The 21,813-nt window shown below is 59.0% G+C and overlaps 3 protein-coding genes across 3 annotated transcripts; 2 read left to right on the top strand and 1 right to left on the bottom strand.

The window, feature by feature from the left end:
* The first annotated feature begins 1,703 nt into the window (after window positions 1–1,703).
* Window positions 1,704–8,198, top strand: CCDC102A (coiled-coil domain containing 102A). Its single transcript, XM_053987809.1, has 9 exons — window positions 1,704–1,750; window positions 3,325–3,885; window positions 5,005–5,207; window positions 5,323–5,431; window positions 5,634–5,750; window positions 5,836–6,045; window positions 6,302–6,472; window positions 6,577–6,680; window positions 7,679–8,198. Exons 2-9 carry the CDS (start codon window positions 3,373–3,375, stop codon window positions 7,803–7,805), a joined length of 1,554 nt encoding a protein of 517 aa, XP_053843784.1. The 5' UTR covers window positions 1,704–1,750; window positions 3,325–3,372; the 3' UTR covers window positions 7,806–8,198.
* A 1,881-nt stretch (window positions 8,199–10,079) lies between these two features.
* Window positions 10,080–14,304, top strand: DOK4 (docking protein 4). The gene is made up of 8 exons (XM_053987785.1): window positions 10,080–10,276; window positions 11,145–11,252; window positions 11,471–11,585; window positions 11,681–11,800; window positions 11,891–12,080; window positions 12,373–12,511; window positions 12,600–12,723; window positions 12,817–14,304. The coding sequence occupies exons 1-8, from the start codon at window positions 10,211–10,213 to the stop codon at window positions 12,939–12,941; spliced, it is 987 nt and encodes a 328-aa protein (XP_053843760.1). The 5' UTR covers window positions 10,080–10,210; the 3' UTR covers window positions 12,942–14,304.
* A 1,167-nt stretch (window positions 14,305–15,471) lies between these two features.
* POLR2C (RNA polymerase II subunit C) lies at window positions 15,472–21,798 on the bottom strand. The gene is made up of 9 exons (XM_053987146.1): window positions 21,645–21,798; window positions 21,377–21,426; window positions 21,069–21,137; window positions 20,909–20,961; window positions 20,663–20,791; window positions 19,445–19,496; window positions 18,828–18,996; window positions 16,722–16,796; window positions 15,472–16,073 (listed from the first exon to the last, which is right to left on the bottom strand). The coding sequence occupies exons 1-9, from the start codon at window positions 21,728–21,730 to the stop codon at window positions 15,929–15,931; spliced, it is 828 nt and encodes a 275-aa protein (XP_053843121.1). The 5' UTR covers window positions 21,731–21,798; the 3' UTR covers window positions 15,472–15,928.
* Between the last annotated feature and the right edge of the window lie 15 nt (window positions 21,799–21,813).

Below are 21,813 nucleotides of genomic sequence, written 5' to 3'. Positions count from 1 at the left end.
TGGCGTGCCTGGGAAATGTGGTGTGCCAGGGATTCCTGGGGTGCACGGGGTGCTGATCTCCACTCTCTCTGAAAGGACACAAGAGATGGAATAAGTTGCTTCAGGAGAAGTTTAGTTTGGACATTAGGAAAAGGCTTTTCACTGAGAATTGTCTGGACAATGTTCTTAGTCACATGGTTTGCTTTCAGGTTTTCCTGCAAGGAGCAGGGAGTTGGACTCAGTGTTTCTTATGTGTCCCTTCAAACTCAGGATAGTCTGATCCTGTGATACCACAGTTTGATGCTATTGCCAGGATGGAGCCAGCATACTCCATGACACCCCCAGTGACCACATCACAGCTCTCCAGCAATGCCAGCTGGCCTAGCTGAGGGAACAAAGGTCTTTTTTTAATCCAAAATGGTTAGGTTTGCCCCAAAAGGCTTCATTTTGTGCTTCATCCTGGCTGCTGGGTCCAACTGCAGGGATGTGGCCATGTGCAGAGTTGCGGGGAGCAGGGATGATTCAGCCACACCAGAGCTCATTGTGGGGCAGCAGTGCCACGCTGTGCTTGCCCAGCGCCTGCAGCCACTTGTGCAACATTTCTGGGTCTCAGTTCATGACATAGGGCAACCATCTGCTTCAGTCTGACCTATCCCAAATGGGGGCTCATTGGGAACAGATTTAAGGGGGCCTGCTGGAGAAGGGAGCCAGGATGATGATGCTTGGACCACAGAAGTGGGTCGCTGGCCACAGCTTTAGGTGACGCGCCCCAGACCAAGGACGTTTGATATTTGCAAGGGTAAACCCCACAAATCCCAGGATGCTGCAATGCATCCTCGAGCCTGCTGGTGTCACCAAGACACGCATGTCCAAGCAAACAGTAAAGACACGCTTGGAAAAAACTTTGCCGGTTTTAGTGCCGGGAGGGGGTTAAAGCCGCAACCACGCACCCGCAGCTCTGGCCAAACCGCCTGCAAAATCGCTTCACCGGCTGCAAGAGACGGCGCCGATTCCCCTGGCACAAGACGCTGGGATAGGGGCGTTGGAGAGAAAAGCATCCCTCGCCTCCAGCTTTTTGGGGTTGTTTCCAGCAGAAAAAAAAAGTCCGATCTTGGAAAGAACACGCACGAGCTTTGCAGTTTTGCTTCAATTTGATTTGGTTTTTCCTGCTTCGCTCGATCCGGGGGGAGAAAAAGTTGTTGATGTCCCATTGCATCGGTTCCACGTCTCTCGGAACACAAATCCCTCTTGGCCGCTAGTATTTCCCAATTTTTTGTCTGAAAGGCATCCAGCAAAGGGAAAGAGACAGGGGCAAAATGGTGGTTTGGGGTTTTGCCGCTCGGCCAGGAGGGAGCCAGCACGGGTGTGTGTGGGGATGCAGATGCTGCGCGGCCACCGCTCTCCCGGGGGATCCCGCGTCCCCCGCCGCGTCCCCAGCCAGGCCCGCACGCCCTGGGGCAGACACGTGTGCGCAGCCCAGCAGCAGCCACGGGCAAGGTCCCCAGCCGAGCACACGCGTGTCCGAGCCCCCAGGCCCGGCGTGCGTGAGCAGGGCTGCCCGCAGCCCCCGAGCAGCGGCACCCCACGCGTGCGGCCCCCCCGCCCGTGCCACGGGGCAGGACACGCAGCGCGGCCCGGGACCGGCCCCCGGGCGCGGGCGGGGGGCGGGAGCGGCGGCGGGGGGAGGAGGAGGAGGGGGAGGAGGAGGAGACTCGGCCGCAGCGCCCCGGCCCGCGCGGGCCGCCCGTACCGCCGCCGCCGAAACCGCCGGGTGAGGGACCGGGCCGGGCCGGGCTGGGTCGGGCCGGGCCGGGCTGGCGGGCGGGCGGCGGCACCGGCGGCACCGGGAAACTTGCGAGAAACTTTGGCCGGGAAGGGGCCGCGCCGGGCCGGGCCGGGCCGGGCCGCGGCGGGGCGGGCGGGGCCGTGGCGAACCGGGCGGGGCCGGGCCGAACGGTGCCTCCCGGCCGGACCGGGAGGAATTCCGCCGGAGCGGAGGAATGCGGGGCTCCCGTCGCCCGGGCCGCGGCGGGTGAGTGACAGAGCCCGGCGCCAATGCGGAGGCGCGGGGGGCGGGCGGGGCCGCCCCCGCCGGGAGCCCGCGGGGAGGGGGCGCGATCCGCCCGTGCCGGTGACCCACGCGTGCTTCCCGCGGGTGTCCGTGGGCCACGCGTGCTTCCCGCGGGTGTCCCATGGATGTTCGTGCTCCACGCGTGCTCCCCGTGGATGTTCCAGGGGTGCCCTGGGTCCACTCGTGCTCCCCGTGGGTGCTGCATGGTTGCCGGTTCTCTGCATGCGTTCCGCGTGTTTTGCGTGGGTGGTTGTGCACCGTCTGTGCTCCCGTGGGCGCTGCTTGTGCCGGGTCCTGCCAATGCCTGGGATTCCTCCAGGAGCAGCCGAGAGAGCACGGGCCTGGGCTTGCTGCTGAGTTTTAGCAAAACTTCACCATTTCAGCGAATATCATCAGAAAATTTAGTTCCTTCCCCCATGCAAATCCAGAACTGCCATCGGCCTCTGTTCCCGCTGCTCCAGCACCGGTTCTCCCAACCCAGCCGGATTTGGTAGCAGGTCTGGGCTGCACCGTCCCAAAAACCTGCCGGGGCTGCGGGCAGCCGCGGCCGGACCCTGTACTTATCCCATTAGGACGCACAGCAGCCTCCCATTGAGGTTTCCTGGGGCGGTTTGCCTGCCTGGCCGCACCGGGTGTGAGATCCAGGACGGGATGTGAGGTCCATGCCGGGCTGGGGACACTCAGCACCGGCCCTTTGTTGCGGCATCATCGGGGAGCACATCCAGCTGCCTGGACACGCGTCCTGCCGCCACGCCACGCCAATCCAGCAGCCCCGGCTCTCCTTCCGGAGCTGTTCCTGCTTTGCTGGCGCCGGATCCCGGCTGTAACCCTCGCTGGAGCTGCTGGGGTGCAGCTGAGTACCCCAACTCCAGGGATGGTCTTGGAGGCTCACAGATGATGTCATCAGATGACCTCATGCAGATGACATCATGCGAATAACATGTAGATGTCTTCCCTTCATTGTGGGGCTCTGGCAGAGGTGCCTGCAGAGCCAAGCTGAGACCAGACGCCGGTGGCTGGGCTGTGGGCCGTGGTCCCCATTGGGGCCCTCACTGGTGTCTTCACTGGGGATCTGGCTGGGGCCAACACTTGGCTGCCAGCTGGGGACCTGGCTGGGGACATTGCCAGAGTCCTCACTGGGGACCTGGCTGGGGTCCATCCCAGGGATCTCGTCACTCGGTGTGCCGCTCCCCAAAACCGGGGACCACGCCCTGCCGCCCCTTCCCTCCAGCCACCTGCCGCAGTCCCCAGCTGACCCCTCCTGTCTCCTGCAGGTCCCTGGGTGCAGGACGGTGATGGCCATGCCCTAGGGGAGCCCCGCCATGAGCCAAAGCGGGGCCTCGCGCCTGGCCGGCTCCCCGCCGCTGCCGGGGGGCTCGCTCCTGGCCCTGCTGGCCCCCGAGCCCTCCCCGTCCCCCCCCAGCGGGACACCCTCGCCCGGGCCCCCGCCGGCGTTGCTGGAAGGGGACTGGGAAGGGCGGGAGGAGCTGCGGCTGCGGGAGCTGGAGGAGGCGCGGGCGCGGGCGGCGCAGATGGAGAAGACGATGCGGTGGTGGTCGGACTGCACGGCCAACTGGCGTGAGAAGTGGAGCAAGGTGCGAGCCGAGCGCAACCGGGCGCGGGAGGAGGTGCGGCAGCTGCGGCACCGGCTGGAGGCCCTGACCAAGGAGCTGGCCAGCCTGCGCCGCGACCGCGAGCGGCCCGACGAGCGCCCGCCACGGCCTCCGGCACAGGCCAGCGCCGGCAGCCCGCCCGCTGACGGAGCAGAGGGGGACGCCGGCCCTGAGCAAGAGCCTGTGCGGGATGTGGGGGCTGAGGTGCCCCAAAAAGCCAAGGTGGGCGTGCGGGGCTGCCCTGGGTGAGCGGCTGGCAGGGGAACAGGGGAGCTCCTGATCCTTGTCTGCTGCCCATGTGCACCCCCAAACCACCACTGCCTGTCCTGTAAAGATGAGCAGTGTGGGGGGACTGCTCTTGGGGCAGGACTGGGAGGACCAGACCCCTCTCAGAGCAGTACAGGGTGGTCAGACCCCCCTTGGATTAGTATGGAGGGTGTCAGACCCTCCATTAGTATGGAGGGTGTCAGAGGGTGGCAGCATTTTGGGCTCAGACCCCTCTTGGAGCAGTACAGGGTGGTCAGATCCCTCTTGGAACAGCACTGGGGGGGGGGGATCAGATGCCCCAGAGCAGTGTAATGAGGTGATCCAGAGCCATCATAGCCCCATGCAGTGAGATCACCTTGGCACTGGCACCAGTCCCTTTCCTGGGGCTTTCCCTTTGGAGGCACTATGCAAAAATCACTGTGCCAGTACAGGGGATGGTGGCATTGGCAGTGATGGTGGCATCTCCCAGCCACGGGTTGATTGTCAGGGTGTCCATATGGGCTTCTGGCAGGGGTTTTTGCTGAAGGAAGGAGAAAGAGGAGGAGGAAGGGGGAAGCCACACCAGGCTTATCCCAGTGGCTGCAGCCATCCCTCCTCTGTTGCTGTTAGCTCTGTCACAGCACAGAAGTCACTGCTTGGGGTGCCATGCTGTGACAGTTTAGTCCACCTGACAGCACAGCTGCCAGGTGACAAATCTAATGTGGACATCCCCCACGGGTTCCACACTTGCTCCTCAGGAACATCCTGTCCCCTGGAACCCCCTGTGGCTCATCTACTGTGTGCTCAGAGCGCCTGGTAGAAGGTCACCCATGTGGCAGTCCTGGGTGAGATCCGTGTCATAAATTGGTTTTAAATTTTTTCATAGCAAGTTTCCAGCATGGCAGGGAGTTGGCAGCAGAGTGTGGTGATGTATGGGAGCTCCCCTGGGAGGGCAAGTTCCTCTTCATCAGCCTTAGGGGATCCCCAGGGAATGGAGGGAGAGATGCTCTTGATTATGGGGTGAGGGCTGGGTGCTGTAGGGGCTGGAATCCCTCTCACCCTGTCCCCTGTGCTGGGCCACCCACGGCGCCACAGGAGCTGGAGCTGATGGAAAACATCTTGACAAGCAAGCAGGACGAGGGCTGGGAGCAGCGGGGCCCCCGGGCCTCCTTCAGCCGCCAGGAACGAAGCCGCCTGCTCTGGGAGGACGTCAGCGTCGTGGAGGAGGACGCCACCAAAGTCACCGCCCTGAAGCTGAGGCTGGATGAGTCCCAAAAAGTGCTGCTCAAGGAGCGGGAGTGAGTGCTTGGGGCATCATCCTTGCAGGGTGCCAGCTGATACCAGCCTGGTCCCCACTGGGATGGCATGTCCCATGGGGTCCTGCAGTCTGTCACTGTCATCACCTCTCCCCAGGGACAAGCTGGCGCTCAGCAAGAACATCGAGAAGCTGGAGGGCGAGCTCAGCCAGTGGAAGATCAAGTACGAGGAGCTCAACAAGAACAAGCAGGAGGTGATGAAGCAGGTGAGCAAGGTGCCTGGGGAGCACATCCTGACGGACATGGTGGTCACAGCCACTTCCCCAAGCCCAGGTTGCTTGTTAAGGGTCTTCATTAGTGCTATTGATGCAGTGGTTCCGTCCATAGAGGCTGGGTGAATGGGTGTGGGCAGGGCTCAGGTGGAAGGTGGGTGTTCACAGCCCCCTTTGGTGCCATGTCCCCCCACAGCTCAATATCCTGAAGGAGATTCATCAGGACGAGCTGGGGCGCATCTCTGAGGACCTGGAGGATGAGCTGGGTGCTCGCTCCAGCATGGACAAGAAACTGGCTGAACTGCGTGCAGAGGTGAGGCCAAACCCCAACGCAGGGGACAAAGGGGGCAGTGAGGGGGGTCCTGCTGCCCCCCAGCCACCCCATGCCCCTGTTCCAGATGGAGCGGCTGCAGGCAGAGAACGCGGCTGAGTGGGGCCGGCGGGAGCGGCTGGAGACGGAGAAGCTCAACCTGGAGCGGGAGAACAAGAAGCTGCGGGCGCAGATCGAGGACCTGGAGGAGGTGCTGGCTCGCAAGCGGCGCCAGACAGCCAGTGCCCTGGACACTGACCTCAAAACCATCCAGGCTGAGCTCTTCGAGAAGAACAAGGTGCCACAGGGGCGGTGCTGTCCCCCACCACTGCATACCTGGGTCACTCTGTTGTGGGGCTCAACCTCCCCAAGGACTCCCTCAAGCACAAATTTTGCCACCACCCTTCAGTGGATGGTGGTGACCCCATCCTTGTTCCATCAGCTCCTGGGTCATGGTGTGGGGCAATGGGAGAGATCCCTGGGGAGGGAGGAGGGGACACCCAGTGGTGGGGGTGGCTGTCCCATGCTCAGCCCCCTCCCCATGCCCACCACAGGAGCTGGCCGACCTGAAGCACATCCACACCAAGCTGAAGAAACAGTACCAGGAGAAGATGGCCGAGCTGGCCCATGCCAACCGCCGCGTGGAGCAGCACGAGGGAGAGGTGAAGAAGCTGCGCCTGAGGGTGGAGGAGCTGAAGAAGGAGCTCGCCCAAGCTGAGGATGAGGTGGGAAAGCTCATGCTGGTGGAGAAGGTCAGGGAGCTGTCCTGCTCCCTACACAGCTGCCAATAGCACCATCCCATCCCATCCCATCCCATCCCATCCCACAGCTGGATGAGGCCCACAACCAGACGCGGAAGCTGCAGCGGTCGCTGGACGAGCAGACGGAGCAGAGCGAGAGCTTCCAGGTGCAGCTGGAGCATCTGCAGTCACGGTGAGCAGGGGCTGGGTGAGCCGTGTGGGGACCAGCCAGGATGGGATGATGTTCTCCTTGCCACCATCCCTCAACCAGCGTCCCCCTGGTTGAACCCCAGGCTAAGCATGGCCAAAGTGCCTCCGACATCCTCGGCATGGGCACAGCCATCCTCTGAGCTGTCTTCACCCCACTTTGAGCTGGGTGGCATTCACCTCCCAGTTAAACCAGCACAAGGCTGCCCAGAGACCAGCACAGCTCAGTTTTATGCTGCTTAGGGTGGTACCCACTAGTACCCACAGCCAGGGCAGGCTCCTAGCATCCCACACCAGTTTGGGGAGGTGGGAGCTGAGTTTGCTTGCCCTTAAAACTTTCCCTGGCCCTGCTTTGCCTCTCCAGCAGTAAAGAGCTGAAATGGCTGTGGGATCGATGCCACGGCTCCAGGAGGCACTGGGGGGGTGTTTATAATCATCCTTTATTTTACTGGGACATCTGCATTAAATCATGGAAGCATAATGGAAGATTCATCGCCCCCCCCAGACTCCCTGTACGCTCAACCCTAAATAATTCATGCTTTCCAGTAAAGTGTGGTGGACTGGTTGGATCTCACTGGATCCTTGGCCTTTGGATTTCAAATTTGATTCATAACATTTCCTTGATGAATTTTCACACAAGGGCACACCACAGGTTCCTGGGAATGGGGACTACTGGGGTTTTTGAGGGTTCCTCAATTTAGGGGGATGACACCTCCGTTCTCTGCAGCCCTGTCTGGGTCTGTGCTGCCCAGCACAGTGATGTCCAGCCATGGAGGGGTTTATCCTGTGCTCCACTCGTACTGAGCACCATCCACAGCCCCCAGTTCCATGCTGGCCCCAGGCTGCGGGGGCTCATCCTGCGCTCAGAGCTTAGCGGGGGCTGCAGGAAGGAAGGAATCTCTCTGGGGTGCAGTCATGCTGTAGGGGTGCAGGGCCCCCCCAGGGCCGTGCTGCCAGCCCCTCCCCAGCAGCTGTCCCTCGCAGGCTGCGGCGCCAGCAGAGCGCCCCGCTTTTCGGCAAGATGCGCAGCGCCCGCTTCGGCCCCGACGACGCTGGGGACGGCACCAGTGACCCCGACGAGGATGAGGACCTGCAGATACAGGTGCCCTAGAGCCCAGGGCCAGTGCCACCACCGCAGGACGTCCCACATCAGTCCTCTGCATTCAAGTGCATGTCACCACGGGGCCCAGCTGTGCGGTGATCCTTGTATGGGGAAACTGAGGCACGGAGCGGTGGGGAGAAATTTGCCCAGGGGTGCTCCAAAACCCACTGCTTCTTGGACAGTACTGGATGCCCCTTCGGCCACTGGCATCTCCTGGAACACTGATGTGGCCACTAAAGCCAGCATCACTAAGCAGCCCAGGAGGAGGAGGCGCAGGCCAAGAGAGGCACCAAGCTTGGCAGCCACAAACTGCCCACTTCTTTTTATATATATTATATATATGTATGTATTTGTATATGATTTTTTATTATAAATACAGAGCCCAGATGGGCACAGGCTCTGGTGGTGGTGTGAGCTGCTGGTCTGTCCCCACACAGGAGTGAGGGCGGGGAGGGGACACATCAGGGAGAATTGGCATTTCTTCACCAGCCACACACAGGCCTGGATGTCACCCACTGGCATCCCTGTCCCCGTGCCTGGAGACCAGCCCAGTGTGGGGGTGAAGCCTGTCCCCAGGCCTGTGCAGTGAAAGGTGTTCACCCAGAGGGGCTCACCCTGGGGACGTGCTCAGGGGTGCAGAGGTGCTCACCTGTGGGTGCTGATCACCCCAGCACAGCCCCTTCAGCCCAGCCCCCCAGCGCAGGGCCTTGGGGGGCCTTTGGAGGCGCTCAGACACAACCTTATTAAAAATTAATATTTCGGTGAGCTAATCCCCTCGCTCTGCCTTTTAATTGATTGGCTAAAAGCGCAGCTCTTTCCTGCTCATGGTTTTTTTTTTTTAATGCCCTTTTATTTCCAGCGATTATTCATATTTTTATAGCCCAACAAGTGAGGCCGTGGGGGTGGGGGTGCCTGGGGGCAGTTTTAATGAGAGGCCTGGAAACCAGTCTGGGGGGCACAGAGCGGGGGTGAGGCGACACCTGAGCTGAGGGACGGACAAGAGGCTGCTGCCGCCGCCCGTCAGTCGCTGCGGGGTGTTCACCCTAAAGCCTAGCGATGGAAACCTCTTTCCCGGGCGGCCGGTCGGGCAGCCCGGGGGTGGAGGGAGGGTACCGGGGCGGGGCGGGGCCTGGAGGGGCGGGGCGGGGCCGGGCGGGGCCGAGCGGCTCCGGGGCTCGCAGGACGCGGAGGCTGCGGCGGCTCCGCTCGCACCGGGAGGCCGGGTAAGGCGGGGGAACCGGCGGGGGAACGGGGACGGGCGGAGCGGGTGACACCGCACGGGGCTTGGCCGAGGTTTGGGCTGACAAGTGTCGGGGGCAGACGGCCGGGAGGTGACAACGCCCGGAGGGACGTCCCGGTGGGAGACCGGCTCTGATGGGTGATGAGGGGGTCGGGGGACGCCGGGTGTGGGGGTGCCGAGGTGACAGGTCGGGGGTAGAGGGCAGGAGGTGCCCCCCAGCATCTCTGAGTTCCCTTGGGGTGTGGGGTGGGGTGATGGGGGTGGGGGAATGGGGGGATATTCCCCTCAGAGGGAGCGCTGCCCCGGCCTCTCTCGGACAGCGGGCGGTCCCCAAGGTGCTGTCCCAGTCGGGTTCCCTTGGGTGCTGGGCTTTGGGGACCAGGGCGTCGCTGGCATGGAGGAGCATCCCCGGGGATGGCCCTATTCTGTTTCCTGGGTTACTGCCTTCTACCTGGGACTTCTCCACCTGGGAAAGGAACCTGGTCCCCACCTGGTCCCACCGGTCGGGGCTGGGGGAACCAGCGGGGACCAGGCTGAGCGAGGCCGAGCTCATGGGAGGGCTGGAGAGAGGCTGGGTTACACCAGGGGTGCGAGGTTGGAAGCCGGGGTCCCTCTGGCACCCGGTGCCGGCTGAAACACCCCACACCAGAGCCGGCCTGGCCGTTCCCACTGAACCCAACCCGTGCCCAAGGGCCGGGGCCATGTTGCTGCCCAAGCGAGCAGCCTGGGAGGAAGGAGAGGCAGTGCGAGAGGTGATGGAGACCTGTGGGCGAGGTCTGGTGTGGGTGTCCCCTCGGACACATGTTGGAGCTGGCGGCAGGGGACTGACTGACCACTTGTCTGTGCCACCCTGGCTCCACCGTGCTGGCAGGGGTTAACACCGGACTGTTCCACTCGGATGGTTCAGGCAGCGAAGGGAGGAGGAAGAGGAGGAGGAGGAGGAGGGGAAGGAGGAGGAGGAGGACGACAAGGAGGAGGGGGAGGAAGACGAGGAAGATGTCAGCCGTCGATCTGTCATTTCTCTTTTCCAGCCAGTATGGGGGACACTGCTAGCACCAAGCTGGGCCAGTGGTGAGACAGGAGGGGTAGGGAGGAAGAGGATGGAGGGGGGGGGGGCGAAGGTAAAGACAGCCCCCCCCTCCCAAAATATCCCCCACCCTATCGAGCCATCGCCATGGCGACGAATTTTAACGACATCATCAAGCAGGGCTATGTGAGGATGAAGAGCAAGAAGCTGGGGGTGAGTGGGGATCTTGGGGAATGTGGAGATGTAGGGGGGGAACACCCATGGATTTGGGGTGCTGGTTTCCCAGTGAGGTGACGTGGACAGGTCCCCCTTGTGGCTTCCCGTGCCCCTGTTTTGGGGTTGAATAAGCAGCCTTTTGGGGGCTGTGGTGGCAGAGGAGTCGGGGATGGCAGGGACAGGCCACTTGTTGGTACCCAAATCATCCAGCAGCCCCAGGGGTCCAGCATCTGCACCGGCCGAATCCTGCACCGAGTAACACCCGTTCACCTGACCCAGGTCACCCAGGGTTTGGGGAGTGTCTGTGAGCCTTCCCTCTGTGCCTCAGTTTCCATGCACACACAGTTTGGCATCGGGAATGCCCCACATTGGGAGGGACTGGAGTTGCTGGGTGCAAATTAGGGTGGTCTGGGAGTGCAGCACCCATAGGTGGGGGGTCAGGGGGTTTGGTCGCCCATCTCCGTGGTTTGGAGCCGCAGCAACGAGCATGCTGGGTAATTTCATGCTAATTAGGGAGAACAAAGAGGGAGCGGGATGGAGGGGAGGGGGACATGCCTGGGGACGGTGGTCCCACCACCCTCAGAGGCAGGGGATGTAGGAGAGGGGACGGGGAAATGCCAGAACAGCGGTCCCCTTGGGAGCTTTGTCTGTGTTCATTAATTAAGCTCTGTAATTAGCACTGACAGGGGGTGGGGGCAGATGATGGCAGCCCCGGCATAGCCCTATCCCCAGCATCCCCTCCTGTCCCCAGGCCAGCAGGGTCAGCAGAACCAGGCACGGGTCCTGGGGATGGGGGCAGGGGGATGTGGTGGGGACAAGGGAGCTCCTCTTGCGCCAAGCAGCCGCCGCGCTCTCTGTCCGGCAGATCTACCGGCGGTGCTGGCTGGTCTTCCGCAAATCCTCCAGCAAAGGGCCCCAGCGCCTGGAGAAGTACCCGGATGAGAAGTCGGCGTGCCTGCGGGGGTGCCCCAAGGTGAGGGGGTGCGCTGGAGGGCTGCTGGGCTGCTGCCCGCTTCTTGGGGACCCGTGCCAGAGCAAGTCCTTCCTTGCCTAAATTCGCTGGGTGGCTGTCACCCCATGCGCTCCGGAGGGGGATGCAGCTGGGTCTGGGTGCTGCAGGTGTCAGGGTCTGCGTGCAGCAGGGAACAGGGTCTGGGAGCAGCCCTCGGTGACCCCCCGACTCCTCTGCAGGTCACCGAGATCAGCAATGTCAAGTGCATCACGCGGCTGCCCAAGGAGACCAAGAGACAGGCGGTGGCCATCGTTTTTGCCGACGACTCCGCCCGGACCTTCACCTGCGACTCAGGTACGGGGCAGCGCCCAGGGGAGCCGGGATGAGGGTGCTGGGTGGGGCACCCCGGCGTGGCCAGGGTCGCCCAGGGGTGCCGTGGTGCCTTGCAGAGCTGGAGGCGGAGGAGTGGTACAAGACGCTGTCGGTGGAGTGCCTGGGCGCCCGCCTGAACGACATCAGCCTGGGGGAGCCCGACCTGCTGGCGCCCGGCGTGCAGTGCGAGCAGACGGGTGAGCGCGGCGGGGAGTGCTCGCCCGGGGCTCCGCCTTGCTGCACCCCCCGCTGCTTATTTTATTTTCTATTTTTTTTCCCTTTTCCAGACCGGTTCAACGTGTTCCTCCTCCCCTGCCCCAACCTGGACGTCTATGGCGAGTGCAAGCTGCAGATCACCCACGAAAACATCTACCTCTGGGACACGCACAACCCCCGGGTGAAGCTGGTCTCCTGGCCCCTCTGCTCCCTGCGCCGCTACGGCCGCGACGCCACCCGCTTCACCTTCGAGGCCGGACGGTGAGACGTCACCCTTGCCAGGACAGGGATCACAGCTGTGTGCCCTCCTCCAGCTGGGTGCTCCAGGCAGCGGCACTGCTGGCATCACCACGGGGCAGGCCTGAGGCTGGGGTGATGGCCGTGGCCTGTACAGTGTGCCCAAGGCAGGCGGGGCTTGGAGCAGATCAGCGCCATGAAGGGGACACAGGCACAGCTCTAACAGTGTGGGAAGCTGCGCCAGCTGTCATCTGGGTGGGTTTTATCATCCCTTGGCTTGAAGACCTTGGTGACATCCTGTGCCCTGTCCCCACAGGATGTGTGATGCAGGAGAAGGTCTCTACACCTTCCAGACGCAGGAGGGTGAGCAGATCTACCAGCGCGTGCACAGCGCCACGTTGGCCATCGCTGAGCAGCACAAGAGGGTCCTGCTGGAGATGGAGAAGAATGTCAGGGTGAGCTCCAGCCCATGCTGAGGGGGGACACAGCTGGGGGAGACTCTGGGAGCCCTGTGTCACCCTCCTCCCCCCACATCCACTGCAGCTGCTGAACAAGGGCACTGAGCACTTCTCCTACCCCTGCACCCCCACGACCATGCTGCCCCGCAGCGCCTACTGGCACCACATCACTGGCTCCCAGAACATGGCTGAGTCTTCCAGCTATGCTGGTGAGTGTCCCCACCCCACACTGAGGAGATGCTGCTCCTCCAGCCTCCAGAGCTTTCCCCACCAGGTGAGCCCACCCTCTGTTTTGTCCCCAGGGGAGGCGTATGCAGGCGCCCAGGCCAGCTCGGACACCGACCTCCTCAACAGGTTCATCTTGCTGAAGCCAAAGTCATCCAAAAGCGACAAGCCTGAAGACAGGGAGCCCACATCGTCCCCATGAGCTGGTGTGGGGGGACCGTGGCAGGGGTCCCCTTTTACTTCTCCAAGGGGTGGCAAGGACACAGGCAGTCATCCCTCAGAGTCTCCAGGAGACCGAGCTGGGACACCTTGGTGCCAAGACCTTAGGAAGCAGGCACTGGCTCACGCCCTGGTCTGGCGTTAGTGGAGGCGATGGCTGGCTCAGCCTCAACTGACTTCAAATATATATTGAATACCCGTATTGTAAGAGATATTTCCTTCTCACATGAATGCAAATGTGGTGGCTGCTGAAGAGCTCTTGGGCAGATGCCCAGAGGTTTTTGACTCTTAGGGATCCAACTGGGAGGTGAAGGGGGGGGGTGTCAAGAAATCCAGAGTTTTCTGCATGGCAGGAAGGCTGGAGGATCACTCTGCCATGGCCATGGAGCAGCGTTGGAGGATGCAGCTGTGTCAGGCTGATGGTGCAGGGTCCCACCCCTCCATGAAGAGCAGGGTGCTTCTGAGGACACCCTGCCGTCCCTGAGCTGATTTTTGCACTTCTTCAAGCTATTTAAATGCTCGCTCTAGAATTGATATGTCTCAGGAGAAACTGGTTTTCCTTCCAGGGGGGTTGGCTGGGGTGAGTGGCCAGGCAGAGCCGAGCTCCCTGGCTTCTCCCACCCTTACACCCCTCACTCCTCCCACAGCTGTGTCCCCCTGCCATGCCCCTGGTTTATCTGCTGGTGGGCAACCATGGGACTGGTTTTGGCCAGTAGCATCTGTCTCTCAAGGGGCAGTTTTATGGATATGAGAAGCCCCAGGGCAGAGAAACCCATGCTGATGGGGAGAGAGCCACATTCCTCTGTGCATTCCCACAGCCCTCACTTCCTCCTCACCCACTGGAGGTGGAACTGGGCTTTATGTGCTGAACTTAAAAAGCAATTGATTTTTTCTAGTTCTCCTATTTATTGACCTCCTTTAGAAGGGCTATCTTTTTATTGCTGTGCAAACCTTGGTGTTTCTTTGGAGTCTTCTTTCCGTCTGGGTTGGATGCTTGGTGGTTTTATTTCTGCCCTTTAAAGCTCTAGGTCCATGTGTTGGGCACAGGGAGTGTTGTGATGTGGGAATCTGTGGTCTGTAAATACTGTGTTTCAGGGTGGTGTAGCTTGTGGCTGAGGGGACATGGGGACAGAGAAAGGCTGCTCCTCGCAGCATGGCTGGGCACAGAGGGGCTCTGGACCTTAGCACTGCCCAGCAGTGTGTCCTCCCTGGGGTGAGAGGTGGAACTTGCCCTCTTTTCCTGGCTACACACCTCATATGGAAAAGATTTAACATTTGTTACCAAAAATGTTTGGGTTTTCTGTTTTTTAAGGAGTTGCTCAATGAATAAACAACCCTTATCCACATCCACCCTTCCTGTTTGTCTGTTCCATCCAAGCACGCTCGGGAAGCGCAAGTGGGAGTAGTGCCTGCCAGAGAGAAAAATGCTGATGGGGGGAGATTTCCTGAGGTTCCTGGCAGCACGCTTGGCTCAAGGCTTTGTTCTGCCTCCAGCCGTGGCCAAGACATTTCAAGTGAAGCCCTAAAGCCACTGGGATAGGAAAAAGGGTAAAGGGAGTTGCCACTCTCCATCAAACAACCCTGAGTGGACCAGGATGCCAGCACCCTGCTGTCACCCTCACCCCCAGCTGCCCGTGGCTCCGGGGGTGTGCCAGGCCAGTGGTGGCTCCAAGTCCCCAGGTGAAGGAGTTTCAAGGCACACCATCTCCCAGCTCTCCCTGAGCTGGGCCAGGTAAACTATCCATGCCATGACTGCCTGGCAGCACTGGCCTCAAGGCAAGACAGCCATGCCAGCCAGCGTAGTGATCCCTCCAGGGACGGGGACATGGGGAGCCATGCTGCAGCCAGCTCTGCCATGGCAAGGAAATGGAAGCAGCAGCCTGGTTGCAGCAGCTTTTGCCTGGAGGGGAAGGCAATGCTGACATGGGCTGCTATCCCCAGCTCAGTGTGACCCTAACACCACCCCCTGAACCATCCCCATCCATATCAGGATGAGCACAGGGGCACACACCCTTCCTCCCAGCCCCCACGGTACAGGAGCTGCAGGTATCTCCAGGAAAATGTCACCAAGAAGCTCATCCCAAGTCATGCTGGGTAGTGATGAAGGAAGAGGGGTGACAAAGTGGCTTTCAACCACTACCAGTGGGGTCAAGGCATGGGAACTGCACCTAACTCCAGCCCAGCACACAACTGGGGGCAGTGGGCACAAAGAAAAGTATCAGTCAGGGACCATTACTGACAGACCATGTGCCACCCAGCTGCTCAGAAAAGGGTTATACAGCAGTCTGTTCCAGAGGATTCTGTAAGTACAGCTTTGCCTGCCTGGCCCAGCTGGGCTCCCCTGCAGTGCTGCCTTCTGCAGCATCTTGCCCACCCTGGCCTCAAACATCTGCTTTACACACAGCACTGGGTCAATGAACGACGGGCTGCCTGCAGGAGGGTGCTGCTCTCCTCAGGAGATAATGCCACAAGCAGCAATCAGCATCAGCGAGCAATGCTCCCTCCAAAGCAGATCTCATTAAGTTAATGTGTATTGGAGAGAAGTAAATGATGTGACATCTCCTCCAGCAGCCTTGGATGAGCTTTCAGAGATAACAGAAACATTTGGGGGTAAGGCTTTATTCAGCACAGTAAAGAATGGACATGTAAATAAGGTAGGGTTGTGTAACAAAGGTACACGGTTCCCAATCCCAAATACCACATGGCCAAAATCCAACACCAGAACCAAAACTCCAGGATCATTTGGAGACAAAGCCTGTCCCAGCAAAGATGCTCACTGACTGATTCCCTTCCTGTTTTACCCTACACATCACAATGGCTTTCCCTGGGAAGAAGGCCCAGGGAAGAGGCGTCACCAACCAAGTGCTGGGCCAGGAAAGGCAGAAGGAGATGATGGGGTGGTAAAAGCCTCTGCCCAGATCTCAGCCAGGCGTCACTCACAGCTCACAGTACTCTCTTGCAAGGGCCACCTCAGTTGATAGTGAGGACATCACTCTGGATCTCGTGGCTCAGCTGTGTCTGGAGGTCGCTCAGTTTCTTCTTGAGGCCAGACAGTGCTGACAGGACAATGGTCTCAGGGCGCAGAGAACCACAGGACTCCACATTGTAATAAAACCTGAGGTTACAGGGCAGGGGCTTAAGTCACCATCACCTCTGCAAGGAGGTAAAAACCCAGACAGCACATCATTCCAGCCCATCCACACCCACAGCAGGGAGATCTGCCTGGAATCCCAACCATCATCATCATCATTCACCTCCCACGCAGGCAGCAGCCAGTGCTGCCCCTCTACAACCATCACACCAACACTCACAACTTCATGGGCTGCAAGAGCACTTCTGAGATTGATTTCTGTTCAGCACTGTGACCTGTGAGCCAGCAGCCCCAAGCCAGGGACTAAGGCTGGCTGAGGTGCATTTGCAGTGCAAATAACACCAGCAATCAGAGCACGAGACACAAACAGGTGAATGAATACCTTAAGCCAGGGTATTTCCCCTGCAGGCCTCACACCTCACCGAGTGTGCACCACCCTCCTGAGCTCATGTTGCCAGGTAGAACTGTCTAGTATCTCCCAGAGGGGAAAACCTGCCACATCTAGGTATATCACCACTTAACACCAACTCCTGCCCTGCTTTTCAGGGAATGTCAGCTCCCTGGGCTGGCAATTTCAGCACAGTGTAGACACTCTTCTATTAATGAGAGCCATGAGATGCACCCAGCCAGTCACCCCATTTTCCAGCTGCAGCACTGCATTCAGCTCCCTACCTCTCTGGCTTCCCGTTGGGGTCGTAGGGAGCCTGAGCATCCTCATCGTCGATCTCTGAGTACTCACTCTTGGGCCTGGAATCAGAGAGCAGGAGAGGTTACACAGAGCCCCTGCTCCAGCCTGCCCCCACAGAGCCCAGGCACTGCTTGGCCCCAGTGAGTGAACACTGGGGCTCACATGCAGCACACAACAGGGTGGTCATCAAACATCAAGTCACAGAAATAAGCTCAGTCCCACACTGTGCTTTCTGGCTCCTCATTAATGCCACAGAGTCATCCAGCAGCACTGGAAGAAGGGGATCAGCCCTGCTCTGCCCAAACTCAGCAAGCCCTGTACTGTGGCTCCATCCACCTACACTGGTAAAATCTGGCAGGTGCTTACAGTGAAGGGATGTTGATTCCCAAAGGGACTGTGTTTATGGAGCCTGCATACTTTTATGGAGTAATGGACCTTGGGTTATCTTTTATTTCTACTTCCCACTGGGCCAGGAAAGCACTGGAGTACTCCAGCACTCAAGTCTGTGAGGCACAGTTGGCTTGGACCCAGCAGGAAAAAAAATTCCTGCACAACAGACACCACCTGCATCAGTGAGCTCCATCCTGATATCCTGCACCTCCACTCCTCTACCAACATCACTGCAATACCTGTGCATCAGTTAGGCAAACACATCTTTCTACCTGCTGCATCCCTTGGTTTACAGAGCACCACACCAGAGAGACTGTGTGGAACCACTTAACACATCTAAGAAAACCCAAAGCCTTGAGCTGTCTGAGAAGCCAGCACAGAAAATCCTGTACCCACCAAGGTCTCCAGCCGGCCTTCCTCTGCCCCAGAGATGCCCAGAAACACTGATCCCAGCACCCTGTAATCAGCTGCCTGAAATAAAACTCTATTTCTCAAACAAATCCTCTGCCTGTACAAACCACTGAGATAGATGAAGTGCTAGTGAAGGTGGGATTTCTTGTTACTTGCAGAACCACCCATGACCAAAATAGTGCAGAGGTTTCCATGACTGACAGTTGTTTCTATGACCCTGCTCTGCCAACAGCCTCAAAAAGCAACTAGCATGAAAGACTGAAACCAAAAATCATAGCTGGCCTTGGACAGCAGAAGGCTTTGGCTCTGTATTGTCTTCACAGAGAGTCAGATGAACTTGAAAAGACAGACATATCGTCAGGAACTGGCAGCTCCAATATCAAACCTCTTTTGGGATTTTTCCAACTTCTACATATATTTCGCCTAGAACTTCTCAAAAACTGTTTCCTGGTGCCCTGTCTGTTGTGTGCCACACCAGGTTTGTGAGCCTGCCACTGATCAATGTTTACAGCAGCACATCCACCACCCTGCCCAGTCCCTGCCTAAAGCACCTGGTTCCTCACCATGCTGCTGGCTCCAGCGTGCTCAGTGACAGGATGTCTGCTAGATGATCTGGGATACAGAGCCAGGAGCAGCTCAGATACCCATTCATGAAAAGGGATGCTGCTGGATAAAGTCCTCACCCAAGCCAAAGCAGGGCAGCAGCTTTCCAAAAGTAAAATATGTCACTTTTGGATGAGAAGCTGTGTGCAACTTATGGAGAATGGTATTTCAGAGGAGAGGAAGGGGCCAGAGAGTGAAACCCTGCCACAGCTCAGGCTCCAGGAGTGAGGAGAGGTATGGGTTAAATCACAGCCATACTGGGCTTCCTCAAGCCAAGCTGAAAAATCAGTCTTGCAACCCAGCCTTCGACTCTTAGCTCTCATAGCAAATTCTTTCATCTCATATGGACCTTTCCTTCCTCAGATCTTACTCCAACCTACAAAACACTTGCACAGGAAAGAAAAAATCAGCAAGAAGTGGTGAAAAAGGGCATGAAAGCAAGGCAAACCAGCAGTGATGGTATGTGAGGTAGGACAAAAGATGACCACAAACCAGTTCACCTTGCGTGCAGCTGCCAACAAGTGGCTGGCCTTGCTACCCAACCCCAGGAGCAGAGTCTGCACAAGGGGATGTGGCAGGCACGCTCCCCATCACTTACTGAGCCAAATTATCCCCAGGGCTGAAGTGTAAGTTGTGGCCTGCTGGAAAACCTTTCCCAGTCCCTGCAGACAGACAGCAGGACATACCACTCCTCTGGTTTGGGGTACACCGTGTGCCTCAGCGCGTTGTCGGGGTCGTACTCGAAGGCCACGCCGGCCGTGGGGTTCCACTTGGCGTGCTCCTTGCCAAAGCCCTTCTTGGCATAGGCCCGCAGCCGCAGCTCCTGCCCCTTCCGCAGCTTCACAATCAGGATGTCTGCAAGAGCACAACGAGGGGAGAAAGGAGTGTGCTGGCTCACACTCTGCAAAGGCAGATTTTTGGTGCACAGGAAGATGTCACCAGCAGCCAGGGTTTGCTTGGATTTTTAGAGGGGCTCAGCTGTGTCCCCAGAACAGCTAAAAAGGAGCTGCACAGGCCCCCAAGGAACAGCCAACAACACACCATTTCACCTCCTTGCTGTCTCTAAGCTGTCACAAGGAGAGACAGAAGCATCCTCTGACACAGGACTTCAGTTCTGGGACAATCTGAGTGGCATTAAGACAAAATGCTACCCCACTCTTGCAGTGACACCAGCTGCTCAGAAGTGTCATATTTACAGCTGCCTTATGGTTGCACAGCTAGTAAATGAAGAATGAGTTCAAAGAACCTGAGAGAAAAGGGAATTTCCACCTACAGTTCTTATTCCCAGTGACCCACCACTCACCATCCTGTTCCACGTAGTCATTGGGGTCGTTGTCTCTGCTCCGAGATGTCACCTGCAGCAGCCAAACAGAACCAAATAAATTGGGGACAAGATCAGCTTGCATGAGTGCTCCAGCACAGCACATCTGCTTGGTTCCTAAAGTCACTCCCACAGCTGCTAAAGATGACACACAGCACTCAGCCAAAGGCAAGTAACAGACAGCAGGCTCCAGCTGGGCTTTACCCAGGCACACACTGTCACCAGGCAGCAGGAGCAGCCCAGGCTGTGGTGACATCTGGATCCACCTCAACAGTGTACTAGAACATTCTCTCTAAGTCCCTCTGCCTCTGTCCCACTTTGGCACCACAAACCCTCCCCAAGACACCTGCACAGGAGCTGTTTGGCAGCACTGCCCTGGCCCAGGCTCCTCACACTCTGCCATGCTGATAGTCAAGAACCAGCAAGCAAGAGCCTCAGGGTAGCCAAGGATTTTGAGACGAGGGGTGCAGGATGAGGCCACAGCGCTTTGCACCCCATCAGACAGCAAGTGAAGGACAGCACAGCAGAGACAAGGAGGGCACTGCCACACACGCTGCTCCTGCAGATACTCCTGCTTTGCTCAACCACTACGGTTTAAGTGGAGCTTTAGGCAACGTGAAATGTGTCTACGTTCCATGTGTTTGCCACCCTGCCTCAGCAGGAGCAGGGAGCTCATCCTTCCCCTGTACTCAGCACTGGTGAGGCCACACCTCGAGTGCTGTGCCCAGTCCTGGCCCCTCAGTTTGGGAAGGACGTTGAGACACTTGAGCACGTCCAGAGGAGGCAACAAGGCTGGAGAGGGGCTGGGAACACAAACCCTGTGAGGAACCACTGAGGGAGCTGGGGGTGCTCAGCCTGGAGAAAAGGAGACTCAGGGGTGACCTCATCACTCTCTACAACTCCCTGAAGGGTGGTTGTAGTCACGTGGGGTTGGGCTCTTTCTCCAGGCAGCACTGACAGAACCAGAGGACACAGTCTCAAGCTGCATCAAGGGAAATATAGGTTGGATATTAGGAAAAAGTTTTTCATGGGAAGAGTGATAAAGTTCTGGAATGGTCTGCCAGGGGAGGTAGTGGAGTCACCATCCCTGGGTGTGACAAAGACAGGGTTGAGTTGAGGTGTTGGGGCTGGGTTGGACTCGATGATCTTGAAGGTCTCTTCCAACGCAGCGATGCTGTGAGTGCAGAGGGTGGCACTGACCGGGATGACGCGCGGGTTGTTGGAGATGAGGTCGCGAGATGTCACGTGCCGCGTCTGGTCCTCGTTGCAGCGAACGTCCAGCGTGAACTCCACGGAGCACTCGGGGCAGAACTCATCACACGTGCAGTCCTGGCACACACACACACACACACGGGTTCTTTATGCTAGAAACTGCCAGAGCTCCCCCATCAGAGCAAACACCCACCACCCTCCAAATGATTCCCCGCAGCATCTCGCTTGACTCACTCTGGAATATTGCATCTTATCCACGATGTCGTCGCTGGTGAGCGGGATGAGACCTGTGGGAAGCAGGAAACCAGAGGAATGTCTGAGTCAGACCACAAGAGCCCCTAGCCCTGATTTTGCCCAGAACACACCTTCATCTTCCTCCCCAGCCAGTACTCACCAAGCCTGTGTGCAATGAATTCATCGTGGAGCACCGAGGAGTTGGCATCTATCTGGACCCAGTCAATGGCTGCAGAGAAGAGAAAGTCACAAACTGAGAAATACTCATGTGGGGAAAAGCCAGCCTGCGAGGACACAGAAAACACTGCAGAGACACTGAGGCAGCATCTGCAGGGCACAGTAATGGCTGAACACGGGTAAGGAGAGCCAAAAGCAGAGAGGAGGTGTGGGAGAACAGAGGGAAAGTGACGGGAGCCACACGGAGGGCAGCCCAAGGCACTGCGACCACAGGCAAGTGAAAGGCCTCACCTATGATGGGGACTTCAGCGATGAACACTCTTCGAATGGAATTTGCCACCCTGAGGGAGGGAAACACCCGCGTTTGGGCATGAGGGAGCGTGAGGCTGCAGGCCCGCACAGACCTGGCCGAGGCTGCTGCGGGCCTTTGCCTCAGAGACCCTGCCCGGCCGCACCGGCGGCGCCCACGGGGAAGCCGGGTCCATGGGGCCGCCCCCGGGGCCTCCCGCGGCCGCTTCACCCCCGGGCGTGTCCCCCCCGGCCCCGCGGCGGTGCTCACGCCAGGTCCGTGTTCTCGATGATGAACTTGACGTTCTCGTCCGTCAGCTCGGTGATGCGCACGGTGGGCTGGTTGGCGTACGGCATGGCCGCGCCGCCCCGCTCCGCTCCCGGCCCCGCTCCCGGCCCCGCTCCCGCCGCCCGGAGCGCCCGCCCGGTCCGTCCCCGCC

Source organism: Vidua macroura, chromosome 11 (genome assembly GCF_024509145.1).
Source record: "Vidua macroura isolate BioBank_ID:100142 chromosome 11, ASM2450914v1, whole genome shotgun sequence".
Classification (NCBI taxonomy): domain Eukaryota; kingdom Metazoa; phylum Chordata; class Aves; order Passeriformes; family Viduidae; genus Vidua; species Vidua macroura.
This window is presented reverse-complemented; position numbering and strand designations above follow the sequence as displayed.